Source organism: Zeus faber (genome assembly GCF_960531495.2).
Source record: "Zeus faber genome assembly, chromosome: 7".
NCBI lineage: Eukaryota > Metazoa > Chordata > Actinopteri > Zeiformes > Zeidae > Zeus > Zeus faber.
In genome coordinates, this window is record NC_137203.1 from 9,880,910 (window position 1) to 9,899,221 (window position 18,312).

The 18,312-nt window shown below is 45.1% G+C and overlaps 2 protein-coding genes across 3 annotated transcripts; both read right to left on the reverse strand.

The window, feature by feature from the left end:
• Positions 1-359: 359 nt before the first annotated feature.
• On the reverse strand, positions 360-3,390 carry gp1bb (glycoprotein Ib platelet subunit beta). 2 transcript variants are annotated; one of them, XR_013844251.1, is made up of 3 exons: positions 3,299-3,390; positions 1,544-2,388; positions 360-1,251 (listed from the first exon to the last, which is right to left on the reverse strand). XR_013844251.1 is itself a non-coding variant. In XM_080004000.1 (2 exons), exon 2 carries the CDS (start codon positions 2,372-2,374, stop codon positions 1,745-1,747), a length of 630 nt encoding a protein of 209 aa, XP_079860126.1. In that variant the 5' UTR covers positions 2,375-2,388; positions 3,299-3,390; the 3' UTR covers positions 360-1,744. The 2 variants fall into 2 exon arrangements, 1 of the variants encoding a protein (XP_079860126.1); XM_080004000.1 differs by having other exon boundaries at positions 360-2,388.
• Positions 3,391-7,576: 4,186 nt separating this feature from the next.
• septin5a (septin 5a) lies at positions 7,577-14,844 on the reverse strand. Its single transcript, XM_080003416.1, has 11 exons — positions 14,762-14,844; positions 13,271-13,361; positions 13,063-13,149; positions 12,805-12,928; positions 12,487-12,621; positions 10,625-10,742; positions 10,392-10,493; positions 9,865-9,961; positions 9,602-9,737; positions 9,296-9,398; positions 7,577-8,907 (listed from the first exon to the last, which is right to left on the reverse strand). The coding sequence occupies exons 1-11, from the start codon at positions 14,834-14,836 to the stop codon at positions 8,845-8,847; spliced, it is 1,131 nt and encodes a 376-aa protein (XP_079859542.1). The 5' UTR covers positions 14,837-14,844; the 3' UTR covers positions 7,577-8,844.
• Between the last annotated feature and the right edge of the window lie 3,468 nt (positions 14,845-18,312).

Below are 18,312 nucleotides of genomic sequence, written 5' to 3' on the forward strand. Positions count from 1 at the left end.
CCTACTCGCATCCCTCCATCCACCTTCTGCTGTAAACACCATCATTTGTTCCTATTTCCTAACAATACGTGCTTATAAATCTTGATTTGTTTATTGATTCATAATTCGGAACAAAAGGGTTTCATGACATGTGTGACGAAGATATTGGTGCTGTTTTTGCCGCAATAAAGCGCCAAACAACAATAGTAAAACAACTCTACTTTGAATTAGTTTACTGACCAGTTCATCGATTTTTCGAGGTTTCAGTTTAAAAAACATTCAATTTAATGTATTAAAAAAAAAATTGAAAAAAATGGAATATAGAAAGAAAGAGTCTTTATTCGTCACGCAACACACATGCTTTGGATGGTGGCCGGCGAAATGGATCCTCTGCATTTAACCCATCCTGGCTTGTCCTTCCTCCGGGGCCCCAGCCAGGAGCAGTGGGCAGCATACGTGGACGCGCCCGGGGACCAGGTGATAATTGTCCATCGCTGTTCAGACGATGATGTTGTGCATGTTTTTTTGAGGGGGGTCCTTACTGACGTGAGGTGGAGGAAACCCCATGTGAGCACGGGGAGAACATGCAAACTCCACACAGAAAGGCTCCTGTTTGGGAGATAACCCGCCGGAGCACGGTGCCAACAGCGCCCCAGGTGGGAATCGGACCCAGGACCTTCTTGCTGTAAGGCAGCAGTGCAATGCACTGCGCCACCGTGCCACAGGATATACGTGAAAATGGTATAATATGGATAATATATAATTGTTCAATTAGATTAAAATGCAATTATGTGTAGAATAAAAAAATAGAATTTTTGTTAACTTACTTTGATAAACACTGCAAAATCTTAAGGCAAAGTGTTGGAAAGGTGTTAATTAGGATTTTAATTACAAAAACACTGTTCAAAGGAAATTATGCCAAGGAAATGTGTCAGGGAGAGATAATGACGCAGTGAGAATTTGCTCTGCTATCATTAATAAGAGCTTCCTCTACAGCACTATTAATAATAATAATAATAATAATAACAACAATAACAACAATAATAATAATAATAATAATAATAATAATAATAATAATAACGATAACAATAATAATAATAATAATAATAATAATAATATAATAATAATAATAATAATAATATAATAATAACAATAATAATAATAATAATAATAATAATAATAATAATAATAAAACACATCTCAATAATTGAGTGAGACAAAAAGTGTTCTTTTCTTGAGAAAAGTGTACCAAAGTAAGGGAGCCAAATTCATCTAGAAGAGATAATGACACAAAATGAGAATTCACTTGAGATTCCTCATCAGAACTGCAATACAATGAACGGACAGAATATTTGGCAACTCTAAAATACTACAAATATAATCAAAACATCAAACATCTGAGCAATCCAAAATATTTTATAGCAAAGCATTTCATCAAACAAGCAAAGCACATAATAATTAGCTCAAAGCAAAATTCAAAACATGCTGTATGTTAAGAATTATAGTTTAATGCACCTAATGCAATATATTAAAAAAAAGGTCCCACATGCAATGAGATAAATACCTTGACAGAATAACATTAAGTTGACAGTGTAGTTTCCTGGTCATTTTATCTTTCAGGTCTTGAAAAGCAACCTCTTGTGGAAAATGCAGGACAGCCAAAACTAAAGAGATGAAGCTCATTTCAGTTTAAAATAGATTACGTTGCTTGCGTTCATCTTAACCAATTACGAGCCTACGGCGGTCATGACAGTCTTCTTTAAACTCAATTGTCGTTGTCCACCAAGGGATCAACCTCACTGCCCATCATGCCCTGCCCAACAGGGAAGCGCTTCTCTGTGGCTCTCTTCCCTGCGCTGGAAAGCCTCCCGAACCGTCTTAAAAACATGATGAGTACCACCAGCAGCAACGCCTGCACCACAACAAACACAAACAAACACAGCTGTGAGGCCAAGGCCAGGTCACAATACCAGTAGTGGCAGAAATCGAGAACCTCCTCCTCGGTTAAGTACACCAGCAGCCTCCCTCTCAGACTGGGGGGGGAAGCGCAGCTGATGCTGTGGTTGGCGAGGCGGCCGGCGGGCTGACGGACGAGCCAGGCTCGCAGGTAGAGCACCCCGCAGTCGCACGCCCACGGGTTGCCGTGGAGAGAGACGTTGCGGAGGGAGGTGAGGTGGTCCAGGAGGCCGTTTGGGAGGGCGGTCAGCAGGTTGCCCTGGAGGTGGAGCTGAACGGTGCCCGGGGGGAAGTGCGTCGGGAGCGAGGCGCTAGTGAAAGACCTCCTGCTGCAGTCCACCTCATCCCGGTGGCAGGAGCAGAGAGGGGGGCAAGCCCACGACCTCTGACTTCCGACGCCGAACACAAGGAGCAAACTGAGGAGCGAACGCCCCTTCATCGTCACGAGCAACTCTGCAAAGAGAGAAGAGAAGAAGAGATGAAAAAGTCTCCCAAACTGTCTAGATATGAATCTATATCAGGATAATATAAATAAACTCGACTTAACATGAGAAGATGAGGGAAGTGCATGTGTGTTTTTTATTCACATTAGATACAATGTGATTCAACAGTGAAGATGTTCTATATTATATATTGTATATTATTACATATTATATATATTTTTGAAGGTGTTTACATTTAACACAGATATGGAAGCACTGTGAATTCCAATTACAACAACCCTTTTCAAGTATAGTATGCAAAATAAACTTGTCTTGAGAGCTTGCAACTAAAGGGAATATACTACTACTACTGCAACTATACTACTACTCCATACAAATAAATAAGCATTCCAGATCTATTCTTGATATACAGTTACACCTACTTTTGCAAAATGATCACTGGCATAATTATATGCTTTTTCTAAATCATGAATATGTGATTTTGAACTATTGACTGAATATTTTATAGTTGTGTAATATCCTATTTAAAATCGATATCTTACCCTCAACAGATATTGATGTAATAATCAAATAATCGTCCAGTACTCAAATCCCGAGCGGACCCCAAGGCCAAGTAAAATGTCTGCTAAGGTAGTTTGGGTGTTTATGTAATTTAATGATGACTACTCAATACTGATACATTTGCCGATATTGCAAATAAATCCACCATGCAGAGTTCTGTGTGGTAAACAGCAAATACAGTCTGTCTTCCACAAAACAGAGAAATGTCTCTTCAGGAGGCCAAGGTTCAAATAAATATTCTGTCTAGTTGACACACCGTTTAACAATGTAGTATTTCTCTGAAACAAACATTCAGTCGACTGTTGTAAAGTATGGAAGCAAATAGAGATCAAATAGAGTGTATGGGAAGAGCATTTTACCGTAACTTTCTGTTCCCAGGACAACTTCTGTTCTGTGCTTCACCCTGTCTCGTGAAGTTCTGGAGTCAAGAGACTCACAGCTGCTTCTTGCTGATAAAGTGTAAGTGATGGATGCCCTCACATCACACACACACACACGCACTTGCACGAATACTCACACAGATACACACAAGCATGCACACAGGGAATGACACAGGAAGCATCTCAAACTGATGCAGCTCTCGAAGAATTTATATATAGCAAGAAACTCTGTACTTTTTTCTTTTTCCTTTTTTCTGCTTTGTCTTCTTAAACTTTCTCGTGTCCTCTGAGGTTTTGACCTCCAACCCTTCACCTGTGGTAGAAGCAAAACAAATCTTTTCAGCGGTCTCTGAGCAAGGAGAACATTTGTTGTGTGTTGTTTTTTGTCTATGTTTACGTGTTCGTACCTGCGCCTGTATTACCCTTCCTGAAGGGAAACGCTTTCCTCAGTCTTCTACATACAGTGTGGACCTCTGCCTGGCCAGTCAGAAACACTAGAATACCACCTTTTGGACGTGCAAATAAAATATACACTTATCCACACTGGCTTTTTGCGCAGCTTGTTTTCAATTGATTTAAGGAGCCATCTAAAATTATTACTGACAGAAATTGACTTAATGTGTTGCAAATGTAAGAACGTGTGTGTTTATGTTTTTCCTGTACCTGGTGGAAGCATGCGGTGGATCTTGCAGATTTTTTGGAAGACCTCTCCAGTATAGTCCTCTATGGGCGTGCGTTTGTTGAAGTGGATAGTAACAGGGAACTGGCGCGCGTCTACCTTGATAACGAGCGGAGGCAACGGAAACAGCTTCCGGTTCTCTGTGAAGTCTTCCACCCGCAGAGTGGCAGACATGATGAGCAGCTTCATGGGCATAGCTTTCTGTATAAAATCCAAACGCAAAATACAAGCTAGATATATCACAGTACGAGGCAAAAGAAAATGACAGAGGGTCATCCAATATACTGGCTGGTGAATTTTTCTTTCAGGACCAGTCTGAGGGTGGCTGTGTCCAGAGATCCTAACAGCCTAATGGACTTGAACACTCAAACATGGACATTCAAGAATGGAGGATGAAAATGGACAACGGACTCTGAATGAGGACATCATGATAAGGGGTGTCGAGTGAAGTAGCATTGAAGATTGATGGTGTTAAAAAGCAACAGTTCAATACATACATATGTGTTATGCAGGTTTTTATAATATTGGAGTTTGTTTATTATAATGTAATCTGTATTATTGATGAAAATTCTGTACTCTACACTAGATATTTTAAGCAAGACATATTACTTTGATTTTGTGTTGTTTTCTTTGAAGTTTTCTGTAACAGGGTGAAATGAATATATTGGGACCTCAGGTGTTTTCTTTTTTTGCGGGTCTTGAGGGACATTGGTGATAGGCAGGGAAAGGTTCACTGGAAGGTCCAATGGGTCGACCAGCCTGACTTTGGACAAAATTTTTGATTTATTTTTGAGGTTCTGAATGAGGCATTTATAGGTAACATCCTGTACAGTTTTCTAAACCATTCTTCTTTGAGGTTAATTGATTTGGAGTGCAATAGGTGGCTGCCTGGGGCAGAGGGACCGTGAGAGAATTTTCCTGTCTTGATTGTTTGATGAAAGAACTAAGAAAGGAAGCTGCCAGATGGGTTTTTCACTCTCACACTGCACAAATTTATTGTATTGCTACGACTAAGCATTTTCAGAAGGGTATATTATAATCAGTCTGTTTGTTAGTATGTGATTTCTATTAAGCCAATTAACGACATAAGTTTAATTACTCTTCTCTCTGTCGAGACTTTGTGTAGTCTCGAAGGGGGGGAATTTGAGGTGTCTTGGAATGTGTGGCGTCCCAAGAAAGCCCCATTGTATAAGATAATGACTAACAGACGGTGCCAGGGGTTCCGAGAGAGAGAGCACATCGCCAGGGGTCCCGGTGTTAAGGGAGGTGGAATGTGACCTGTGACCTATGTAGGGGAATCTGATGGTCAACGTTGTCTCTGGACAAGCATAAAAGCACCCGTCCGAGTTTCATTCGACAGAAAATACATCCGGCTTGGTTCTCTCCCGGACGTCCATGGAAAGTCCGGTCCGATGCTGTTCTTTGGTAATAAACCTATTATTTCAATCAATTCAGCGTCAGCGGTCACTCCGTCTTTATCAACACATCAAAATCATCAAGAAACTACACAGGTTCATCTCTTTGGCCACTCTGTGGGACATACTGCCAGCTGCCACTCTCCTTGGTTCCGTGATGCCTATAATGCCCCTTCCACTACAGGTGGGAGATAGAAAACAAATATGAAGGGGAAAGCTGATACCCCTGTGTGCCTTTCTGGATACAATTCTTCGCAGGACATTTGACGAAGCAGGGATTGGAAAAAAAAAAAAAAGTCTGTTGCCCCTACCTGGCATATCCTGCCTCATACAGAGACTGAGGCACCTGGGTGGTCTTTCCACTTCCGGTCTCTCCACACAGGACAACACAGGCGTTTTCTCTCACAGCCTCCATGATTACCTGCTCTTCTGCAAGCACTGGAAGCTTCAGGCGGGATTCCTGTAACGTGAGCAAACTCAATGATGGACAACTCCTTAGAAGGTGGAACATAGAACTACAACACAGGAAAGGAGACACCGTGTAAACTCCTACGGTCCCACTCATTTGATTAAATGAGATTGCACTAATTCATGTTTTGGGGGGGTCATTCGTTTGTTAGAGCAGTCAAATACAAAAAAGATGAGACTATAAGATCTTCCAATATTTAGCACACAGACATAGCATACCTGTATTTCTGGAAGTCTATCAAATGGAATGAAGACAGCAGGCTGTGATGGCTTTTTGACAGGGACATTGTTTGGCTCTAGAACCTTCCCCTCCTCTTTTTGGGCTTCCTGCTCTTCCTTAAGATCCTGTTTGACTTCTGTCTCCTGATTGAGAGAGGTGAGCTCTGTAGAAGCAAGTGTGTCTGCGGCTTCGTCTCCTCCATCATCCACACTGTCTTCATTAGAAGAAGTGTCCACATCGCTGCTCTCTTCGTTTTGTTGTTCTTCTTCCTCCTTTTTCCATTTCCTTTTCCTGTGAGCACCACTAAGGCTGCTGATCCTTGGCCCCGGGCCTCCATCTTCCACTTCATCATTTGTCCTGTATCATAACTAATACAATTAAAACTACTCCCAAGTCCTCCCACTCTTTGAGATGCGAAAACAAATCCTTGGGCTTCTGTAAAAATCTTAATTTAGCTGAACTTGTGTAATGTGTGCACATACCGCTTAGTCTGGTAAAGCTTCTCTCCTGTTCCCAATTTGGAAGTGGTGTACAGCATTTTAAGTTCAGACTCTGGAAGTTGCACCTCAGCCAGCTTGGCCAATATGTCTGATCTCTGATGTTGAAACCAGGAAAGAAGAAAGGACCAACTTTCAGACAGCTTACACTGTTATTGTCAACCATATCCTCTATATATTTACATATTCACTGACAAGTTAACAGTTTGGAGATTGTGCCAACAGTCCTTTCTAATAACGTAAAATTGGCATGGAACAGTATAGTTTTATATACTTTTTTTTTTTTTTTTTTTTTAAATTTTGAAGCCATCCAACTGAGTATGTTTCATTTAAAATTTTAAGCATAAAAGTGTTAACATTCATCCCAGGGGACTCAAAGTACAACAGTTCTCTACTGTTCAACAAAGAAAAGCAAAATGGTGTTAGACGGTTTTCTCTCTATTCAAAAGTTGCATTTATGCACCATTTCCTTGGGTATGTCAGACAGCAAACTACCTGAGCTTTCTTTTCCTTAAGCTTGAGGACCTTCTCACGCACGAATACTCACACAGGCACACACAAGCATGCACACAGGGAATGACACAGGAAGCATCTCAAATTGATGCAGCTCTCGAAGAATTTATATATAGCAAGAAACACCATACTTGAAGCTAAATAAATGTTGATTTAAAATTGCTGTTACTATAGCAGGGTTTTGGTTTTTTTTTATTTTGAAATACAAACTCTCCATTGAACTCCTTTTGACTTTTTGGATGAAGCTGCCGTGTGCCAGCTGCCAGGGAAGTACAGCTGGTTGAGATAAAGTAACTCAGCAGATTGTGCCTCTAAAACTGCTGTGGCTGCTATGTTCTGAGCATTATTATAAAAGTCTTCACTGAGCACGGCATGCTGTGTTCACTGCACCCAACCATGCATGTGCAGTGAAAGAAAATGCATTGACAAGCTGGTCCGTATCAAGTTTGTTTATTTGTATACCATCATAGCTGGGGAACAAGTTAAATGCCTACTGAGCAACACACAGCTCAAGCAGACACAGATCACAGCCTTAGGAAAAGATGGGTGATACTGTACCCTGATCTCATCAGATCTCATTCTCACACACACACACACACACACACACACACACACACACACACACACACACACACACACACACACGTGCGCACACACATGCTCACACACACATACAATTCATCAACATATGGAATGCAGTCACACAAGTCACCGGGTATATAGAGAAAGTCCATTTAAAACAGAGCATAAGTAAATAATTTTCTCCTAATTCTTGATCTATGATCCCTCCCTTTTAACATGGCACGGTTCACAATGCATTTCATATCAACCGCAGGACATGAGTTATCAGGCAGCTAAAGCAGGCCCATGGCTAAAAGCAGATATGAGGAACTGCAGCATGCTGTCACATGCACTGTGTACTGTACCCAGTCTCTCATTATCTCAAAGGCCTTTCATTCACAGTTAGCCACTGGCAGAAAGTGCATTTTCACATAGACCAGCAAATGTAAAAATGTTGGGAAAAAAAAACAACACAATATTCTCACAGCCATATAAGAAAAACTATCCATCACAATCAGACAATGTTTGTGATGATCACATCCCAAATAACCAAGAAAAACAACAATTGTTTTTTGTTCTTTTGCATCATTCAAAAAAAAGTAGAAAGAAAAAACCTCTACAAATAAAAAAGACAAATTATGGACGGAAATCTAATGTGTATATGTATATCACAATATCTAAATAGGGTGTTTCTCTCTCACACACATCCACACACTCACACACGTGCGCAGACACACACACGCACGCACGCACACACAATAACAAAAAAGGGACAACTATGTTAAATAAACATTAACCAAACTAACCAAACTGCTTTAAAAAACATTTGTAGCACACATAGTCACACCCTGACCAAAATCCAAAAAGTTTAGAATTGCATTTATAAATTAGAAACATTGAGTAGTAATTTAAATTACACATTTATATTATATATGTTAAGACTGTCAACCACAGCAAGGGGATCACAATGGGAAAAAGCTTCCAAAATACCCTCCAACAGCACAATTGGTCAGGCAGACAAAATATACAAAGCACCGAATATTAGGAAAATTTACAACCAGAGTTGCCGTTCCAAAATATATCCATATTTATTAGTCATCTGAAAAGTCTAAATGTAGTTCTAGATTCGTACAGTAGGTGGTGCTGTAGTATTGGAATTACTCTGGGAATCGTCACTGTTCTTTATTATGCATCTGCTGCTGCATCTTGTTCAGCATTTCTTGCATCCTCTTCAGCTGCGGACAGGAGAGGGGGCGGGGAGAGAAATATAGCTAAATGCCTGTGTGCACTTTGGTTTTGTATCATAAGTAATCATAGGTTTGATTGACAGTAATAAGATAAGTCAAGATGAGATAAGACGTTATTAATCCCCCAGAGGGAAATTCAGGAATATATGAGTTTCAAGAGTAAAAAGACCATGTACATAATGCATAAACTAGCTGGGAAAACAAACTAATGCAATAACAGTTGCAGTAAGCACACTAATGCAGCAACACTGGAATCACCTCACAATGTGTAAAATGTCCCACGGCAAAGTGCATATATATACATTATTCTGTTCTGTGCAGTTTTGTGGCCCATTCCATCATCCACTAACAACGTGAAAAGGTGACGGTTTCTTACCTCCTCATCTTTCTTCCTGATAAGTTTCTCTGTCTCCACGTTCGAAGTGGGCAGCGGCAGGATGGGGATGTGGCTTGAAATTTGATTGTCTTGTGACAGTTTACTGGGGGAAAAGGCATGGAGGGGAGAAGATAAGAAGTGGGATAATATCACCACGCTAACCTAGTGAAATCAGAAAGTAAGCAGAGATGTTTACACACACACACACACACACACACACACACACACACACACACACACACACACACACACACACACACACACACACACACACACACACACACACACACACACACACACACACACCTGGTCATCTCTTGTATGCACTGAGCCCTGTAGTTCTCGTAGTGCACGTCACAGGTCACATCCTTCAGGTCGTGCATGTGAGAGCGGATCAGCATGTTCCTCAGCTTCACAAAGTCACAGTGGCCCTGGTTCTCCACTGCACGGCACAAAGAGAACTCACTGACGCGCGGAAACCGCAACTAACCTGTCGCGGCACGAAAAAAAGCCGCCGTCTGATCTAACGCGCGTTGCTCAACGCCCGGATGCAGAGTTCATCGAAATACCTTCAACGATGCCCCAGGGGTAGAGCCTGCCTCTCACTCTCTGTCCCCGCGCCTCCACCACCGTGTTGCTGCCGATCACCGCGAACGGCGTGCACTCCTACACACAGGGAGATGCGGAGGCGGACCTTCATTTATTTGGGGAAAGTCAGCTGAGGAGGCCGGTTCTTTCACCAGCCGATTAGCATCATCAGTGAAGACACATCAGAGGGACAAACCACACAGAGGATCTGCGCAGTGGCTCCAAACCAAGCTTCTCATCCACTCTGGATTGAAGAGTTATTTTTCCTCATTCAAAAATGAAAAACTGATGCCAACCTCCATTTTTTCATTCCTTTCTTATTTAACAAGGTATTTTGTGAAGTACACCTTTTTACTCCAGTATCCAAGTGAGTTCCATGCAGAATAAATGACAGATTTCGACACATCAGAAAAGCCCTTGATGTGCCTGGGAAACCATATGATCCACAGTGACGTCTCATGCTGCGTACGGACACAAATGTCCGTACGGACCAAACGATCCGACTCACCTTCAGCTCTTTGTCCAGCTGTTTAATGTCGTCGTCCTCATCGGAATCGCACTCGGGGAACTGGTACACTTTGATGCCAAATTTCTCTATTTCCTCTCGTATCTAAGGGTGCACAAACAAAACATGCCACATGTGCACACAGGCAAACAGGCCCACAAATGATCTTTTGATACTTTAACCCGCAAAGTCTGCAAAGTAAAAAAAAAAACAACATACGCTTGGCTTGGACTCACCCTTTCTTTGAGCTTCTTAATCTCAATGGGTGTGAGGCAATCAGATTTAGCAATAAGTGGAATTATATTGACTTTTTCATGTAGAGCCTTCATGAACTCCACATCCACGGGACGCAGCCTGCAGGAAGGTCGAGAACAGTTTTATTTTACTATCAGAGCAACAATACTTTCATAGCCATCCTTTTTTTTTTTTTTTACAATGGCCTTGTTGTGAAACTGTAGACAGACAGACAGACAGCTCAGGAGGTAGAGCTGGTCGTCTAATAATCCAAAGGTTGCTGGTTCGATCCCAGGCTCCTCCTGCTAGCATGCTGTAGTGTCCTTGAGCAAGACACTTAACCCCTAATTGCTCCTGATGGCTGCATCCGTCGGTGTTTGAATAATTGTAAGTCGCTTTGGATAAAAGTATCTGCTTAATGTAATGTGATAGACAGACAGATAGATAGATAGACAACCCCTGGTTTGAGTCTCACTTCACCCATTGCGCAATTTGGGAAAGAAGTCGTCAAGGAGTGGGGGTGCGGAGGGAGTGTGACTTCATTCCTAAAAGTTTGAAAAGGAGCCTGGTTTCGCAGTCACTTCCTCCCTCACTTCAAATTTTTGTGACGCTTTAATCGACTTCCAAAGTCGATAAAAGCACTGTCTATACGTCAGCATCCTCGCTGCACTTTGTGCTGATCTCAACCAGTAGAGGGCGCTGAGGCCCACTTACTAAAATCTGTAATTACGGTTTGATCAAATAAAGTAAAGAAATATAATTATATTACGACCAGGACCCACATGTTTCACCAGAGAACTGTCATTTATTTCAGCTTAAGGCCCCAAAGAACATGTTCCAGTGCGCAGTCTCTTTAGGGTCATAATCATCAGGTACAATGCGTGTGTGTGTGTGTGTGTGTGTGTGTGTGTGTGTGTGTGTGTGTGTGTGTGTGTGTGTGTGTGTGTGTGTGCCTGTGTGTGTCTGTGTGTGGTGCGTGCAGTATTCTTACTAGGGGTGTGACGATTCCGATTCGAAATCGAAAATCGATCGGAATGAGCGTTCAATTTCGAACTTGGAAATCACAATCAGGTTCGGGATTTCTCCTTGTATTTTTGTGGGTTAATATTCTCACACGCGGCCGCCATATTGGGGCTGTCAAGATCCGCCGGTAAACAGATGCAGCGTGCGCCGGGGAGGGTTCAGTATAAGTTCATCCAGTTTGCTGAACAGTGAACGCACATTCGAGAGAACTATTCCCCGGTAACAGTGTGCCAAGTCCGAGTGGGCGTGGTCTCCCTCTCCTCCGGCGTTTCACTGTTTGACATGGGAGAGTGCGCCTTTGACCAGAATGTCCAGTAATTCCACAGATGTGGGGACAAAAGTGGGAAACAAACCAGACCATCACCGAGGGAATGTCCTCTAGTGTAGAGATTCCAAACCACCGGCTCGCAGACCGTGCCGGGCCACGGGATATTTTCCACCGGACCGTGGGAATGCGGGCGGCGATTTTTTTCAAGGAGCGATTTGCTCCACGGCAGAGGAGCAACAGGAAACGGAGTAAATTAAATACATCTAGAGTTTTTATTTGCTTTGTTTGGAGAAAAGATCGCTCTGATGGGAGCTGCAGGTAGTAATTTGCCTTTAAATCCCGTTCCCCTCTGGCAAAAATAACATCCGTCTTTCTGCGCTTATATTGGTGAGTAACTTGAAAGTAGTGTAATAAATAAATGATTGTTTATTATTGTAAAGTATAGTTTTGCTAAAGCTCTTAATTGGGTGTGCTGTTAAAATATTCAATGAATATTCTAAAATATTCAAATATTTACATCAAAAGTCAAATCGAATTGTGGATTTGGAGAACGGTGACACCCCTAGTTCTTACCCATGTCCAAAGGGAGGTATGAAGTAGAGGCAGCAGTGGACTCTGTGGTCCTGGATGTTCTTTCTGTTCAGTCCACTCTCATCTCTGAAATACTGCTCAAACTGCTGGTCAATGTAGTCTGTGATCGGCTTCCAGCTACAACACACACGGACACACACGGACACACGGACACACACACACACACACACACACACACACACACACAAAATGTCAGCGGCACATTCTGAAACACCGAGTCGAGTGAACAGACGGAGCTCAGGCGGCCCACTGAGGCCGGATCGGACCCGGCTCCAGCCCGGGAGCTGGGCGTTGGCTCACCACTTGTTGTTGTTGACGGCGTCCCCAAACCCCGGCGTGTCGACGATGGTCAGTTTCAGTTTGACCCCCTTCTCCTCGATGTCCACCGTGTGCTTGATGATGTCCACGGTCTGGTTGATGCGCTCTGTGGAGCGGCGGCACAGAGACGGTCGTGAGTGGGGTGGGAGACGGAGACGGCCGCTTGAACGCGGCTTCATAGAAATATGCAGGCGTACATATTATGCAGACCCGTTACGCTATACACGGCAAAACACACACCCTCCGCATTGAGGAGTTTCCTGTCCTTGTAAAGGTCTGTCAGGAACAGGCTGTTGACCAGAGTGGATTTACCCATCCCTGACTCTCCTGCGAGAGAGAGAGTAAATTCAGTGAACATCCTTCAATCCTTCTTGTCAAAAAGACAGTAATAACAGCTGTAAAAAAAATACTGTCGACAAATGCGCTACACCAATACATTCAAACAGACCTGCCACCATGAGGGTGAAGTCAAATCCCTTCTTCACAGACTTCCTGTGGACCTGGTTGGGTAGAGTGGCAAACCCCACATACTGCTTCTCCTGCGGCGCCAAAAGGGGAAGACGTGAGGGAAAAAGCTGTTGAGTATCAACGATCTAAAAACGGAATCCGACAAAAACAACGTAAACTTAAGCAGATGTAAGTACTGTTAGAGCCGCCGCTTCGCCAGGCGCTGGATTCTCCATCAATCAAGCCAGAGCACAAAGCAGTTCAAACAGTCGAAGGTGGGATGGCTTTGGCTCCAAAAACGCTCAACAAAAGATGGGCAGGTTCGAAAAAAAAACACCCAAAATCTACGGCTGGATGGAAAATTGCAAGGCATTCGGCTGAGCTGCTGAAAATAACTACGACCAAAGACTTTCCACTCACTCTCTCACTCTTACACGCATGCACACGCACACGCGCACACACACACACACACACACACACACACACACACACACACACACACACACACACACACACACACACACACACACACACACACACACACACACACACACACACACACACACACACACACACAAAGAACCACAGGATACCAGCCTCTGACTGTACCTCTCAGTTTAGTTTGCTCGCTTGGTTTTGGCAAATTATCATCCTTACCCTTTCCGCCCAATCCGAGGCCATTGAAATTCACAAACACACACGCACGCACCCACACACTTCCATACACGCGCGCACACACGCAAACACTCACTCAAGGCCAGTCGGCCGCAGGCGGGCAGAGCCCGGGGACCAGATACACAGGCTGGAGACAGAAGTTATATTGAAACGCTCTGAAAAGCCCCATTCACTCCGCAAACATGGATGCCAAGCTCAGTCAGCGTCCATACAAACTGTCATAACTTGTCACACAGGCATTTCCGACGGCCCCTCTAGGAGAGGCAAAATGCTCACCCGCAAGCAGGTCTAATGTGCGTGCAGACAGACACACACACAAGCCTCCACACACACGTGCACATGGCCTCGGACACACACACACACACACGCGCGCAAGCACACACACACACACACGGTAACAAACCATAGGGTGTAGAAGCAACGCCTTCCAAAAGCCACTTGATAAAGCGGCAGTCAGTGTGAGGAAATCGCTTGAGCTGTGGAACAGCGTGTGAAGAAGCAAATAAATTCCTTTCCTGGTAAATGAGTCCCTCGGTTAATCATTGCATCACTATGAGAGCGCCTTTCAAACCAGAGCATAATCCGCACACCTCCCTAATGTGGCACGAGAGAACCATTCAACGGAGCGGAGAGGCGATCCCCAAAAAGATGCTCGAGCCCTCTGAGCTCATCCACGAGTAAATATCTCTTGACCAGTCTTGAACTTCCTGTGTTTGCTCCCTTTAAGATATGGCGGCACCGCCGCCAGCGTTTTTTGTCTCTCTAATTCTCCAATCATTTTTTCCTCACAGTACTCTGCAGGACTCCAATTCTTTACCTTCTGTCGGGCCGTCCTCACCCGCGGGCACAGCAAGCGTTCCACCAGTTTTTCCTGAAGCATGATGGCATCCATGCTAAACCGCACCGACAGACAAAAATAGTTGTGGCCTCTGAAAGCGAAGCGTCCCGGTGGGTTGAGAAAACAAACGGAAAAAACTTCAAACTTGTAGGGAAGTCCTCTCCCGTCCTTCTGAGAGGTCCAGCTTGCTGTCCTCCCCCCCCCTCCCGCTGCTCTATCAAATTGACTGCAGCACACCTCTTTCCTGTTTGTTTCCCCTTTATACGCCTTCGCCGCCTCCTACGTCCCTCCTCCTCTTTTCCCTCCTTGCCTCTCTCTCTCTCTCTCTCGCTCTCTCTCTCTCTCTCGCTCTCTCCTCTGCCCTGCAGCGGGGCCACCGCGCCCTTGTTCAGACAGGTAGAGAGGAATTCTCCCGGAGAGGCAGCGAGATGGAGCGACCGGGAGCGGGCACCGAAGGAGGGGAGCGAAGCGAGCGGGGAGAGGTAGCGAGGGGAGCCACTCGAGGGAGGAAGAAAAAAAGGGAGGGAGGATCTAAGGGAAACACATTCGGTCGCCCTGTTTCCCTCCCCCGGTATTTATGCGGGGGGGGGGGGGGGTTGTTGCAGCGAGAGGTAACCATCAGAGGGAAGGTGAAAAGACAAAGGATGCGGTGGATACGACAGGCAGACAGACAGAGGGTGTGACTGACGGGACCGCCTGGCGTCGTTTGACTCCGACCTAACGACAAAAAGGCGTCAACTGGGGGAACCCGTGAGGACTCGACCGCGAGAGCGATGTCACGCCTCCAAACATCCGACAACAAACGGAGAACCAAGCGGCCCGGGTGCGCGGCGAGTACGGGCACGCCGAGGCGACTTGTCACAAACAGATTACCGAGGTGAATGAACAATGTCAATTGGGCCGTTCGGCGCCAACTCCCGTAACGCCGCGAGAGAATGGCGGCGGCTCAGCCCTCGTCTAGACTGAGGAGCAATCAGATGAACAGCGGCCGCCCTTGTCTGCTCCACTAGTCCCGGTGAGGCCGGTTCGCGGCCCGAGGAGCGCGCACGGAGGTGAAAAAGAGGCCTCTTTTACGGCTGGAGACAATCATTCCCAGATGTGACGACGAGGACGGTGGCGACGGCGGCTCGGCGGGTGTGTGAGTGCGGTCGTGCGTATGGGTGTGGCCCCCTCGCTCGTAATTGACGTGCGGAGCTCGGGAGTTGGGACGGGAGCGACGGGCGCTTGAAATGCGGAGCAGGCGCCTCGCGGCACCGCGTGGGCAGGCCTCGCCGCGATGCCACGTTACAGACGTTGCGCCGCCGCTCCGCGCCACAGGAGGGAGACATGGCGGGTGGGGTAGTACGAGACTTTGGGGGAAGGGGGGGAACCCGCAAAAGGCCGCCTTCAGTTCAGCCCAGTTCAACTCAGCTGGATAACGGTTGTCTCTGTTGAACTTGTCGGAACCTCGTTCTCCTTGGAGGAATAATGGAGCAGGGGGGTCGGGGAGAATCTCATGTAGACGAAGAAAAGATAACCACCCAAAGCATTAAAGTGGGAAAAACGTAATATTATTTTGTTAAAAAAAAAAATCAGATATTTGATCCTTTTTCTTTTAACTGACACTTATCCATGTGCTCCACCTCTTTATGTTGTTTCCACCTCGCGAGACCTTGGGAAGTGCAAGAATGCAGAAGCGGACACGCCCGAGGAGTGAAATGCAGCCGCCGCGTGTTTGATAAACCAGTGCAGCTAGTTGTGATCAACCAACTGAGTTTTGAATGGAATTCCGGGACTAATCCACCCAACACCGACGACCTTATGGATTTCCACTTCAGTGTCTTTCATTCAACCACTCACACTTGCACCCGCTCTCTCACTCCAAGGTACAACAAAAAAAAAAAAGCATCTCCGTGCCTGGTGTGTGAAAGAAAGTAGTGTGGCGATGGAATAAATGGGTTGAGTCATCCTGAATGGAGTTAGAGTTGGACAGTGTTGTTGTCATCGGAGAAAGTGCAAGAAGGGCTGGGTAAAGAGCGAGTAGTGTGTTTGTGCGTGCGTGTGTGCGTGCGTGGCGTGGGGGGTTCGATGGAGGGGTTTATCGACGGAGAAGAAAAGAACAGATGTCTGGAGATTACATCACAATAGCCCCCCCCCCCCCAGTAAAACAACCCCCCTCCCCTTGTTTCCCAGTGACCAACTGTCACGCTCCTATAGACCCGCGATTGCGTAAGAAGCTGCTGCACTGACACAAAGATAAATACACGCAGTGTCACCATCACCTTCCACATCCATTCCCAAAGAGTCATTGTCAAGTCCGTGAGAATAACCAATAATTACAAAGAAGATCGCCGTTTCCCTTCGTCTCTGGTGACAGGCGGCAGAGCAGCCTATTGATTAGTGGAGGCCGTCTCCCAGTTGAAAGGCGCCGACTTCCTGTGTCAAAGTATCCCCAAATGAGAAACTAACTACGAAGACACTTGGACCCACTGAACAGCTGGAACAGAATGTAGGAAGGGGTCAGAGTCAAACGTAAAAAGATAATTTTCAAAAAATATACGAATAATCGTTCCAGAGCAGGGTAAAAAATGTTAAATATGAGGTTTGGAAATATCGTATTTAATGAATGATCTGTTATGAAACTTCCCCCACTCAATTCTGCTGGTTGTGTTTCCTGCAGCTGGGTAAACACGGCAGCACAGGAAGGTGGAGCCCCACGGCAGGTGCACAGGGTCATAAATAGCCCGTCATGGGAAACAAGGTGGGACCAAGGTCCGCTTAGTGAGCATCGACAACCTTTTTTCTAAATTTATGAATGAATGTTCATTTAGCTGGTATATGTAGTGACCGGGGTAATGCTGGAACGACTCCGCCTACTTCCTGTTCAGGGGGGCTTTTCCACTCGTGTCTCAGGGGGGAAAATGGTCGCCATCTGAGGCGTACAAACCTCAAATGATCTATTGCGCAAACTTTTCACAAGTAGCTGTGGTTACCCGCCGCATGCTATTTGGGAGATGCTAATACACAGGCTGGAGTGTCTGGAGCATGACAAACGTACAGTGTCTTCACCCGACTTCACCCGAGCGGCTACGTGGAAAAGTATGTGACTGTCCTTCTTTCACTCGCAATTGGGATAATTACAACGTCAACAACCGTTCATTTCGGGTGCATTTCCTACTTGTGTCCGTCCCCCCCCCCGCCCCCAGTGTATAACCTGCACAATCATGGCGCCTAAGAACATTTTGTACGTTTTTCAAGTTGAATATTGTACAAATGACCTTGATAGACATCTTTTTTTTTTATAGAGCGACTGCTAGATCACATCATGCAAATGTAAATGCAATGCAATGTAGATATGACACCACCGCTTGCATCCATGTATGCAACACGAGACGTGTCACCACTAAGAGGGCTTCATCCGACTCAGTTGTTTGGTGGAAACTGCGCGGGCAGCACCACAGCCACCTCTCCCCATGGGCCCCATCGAGAAAAGGGAGCAAATAAAACATATTGTACCAATACACCAATTCACTCAGACTCAAACGAAAAAT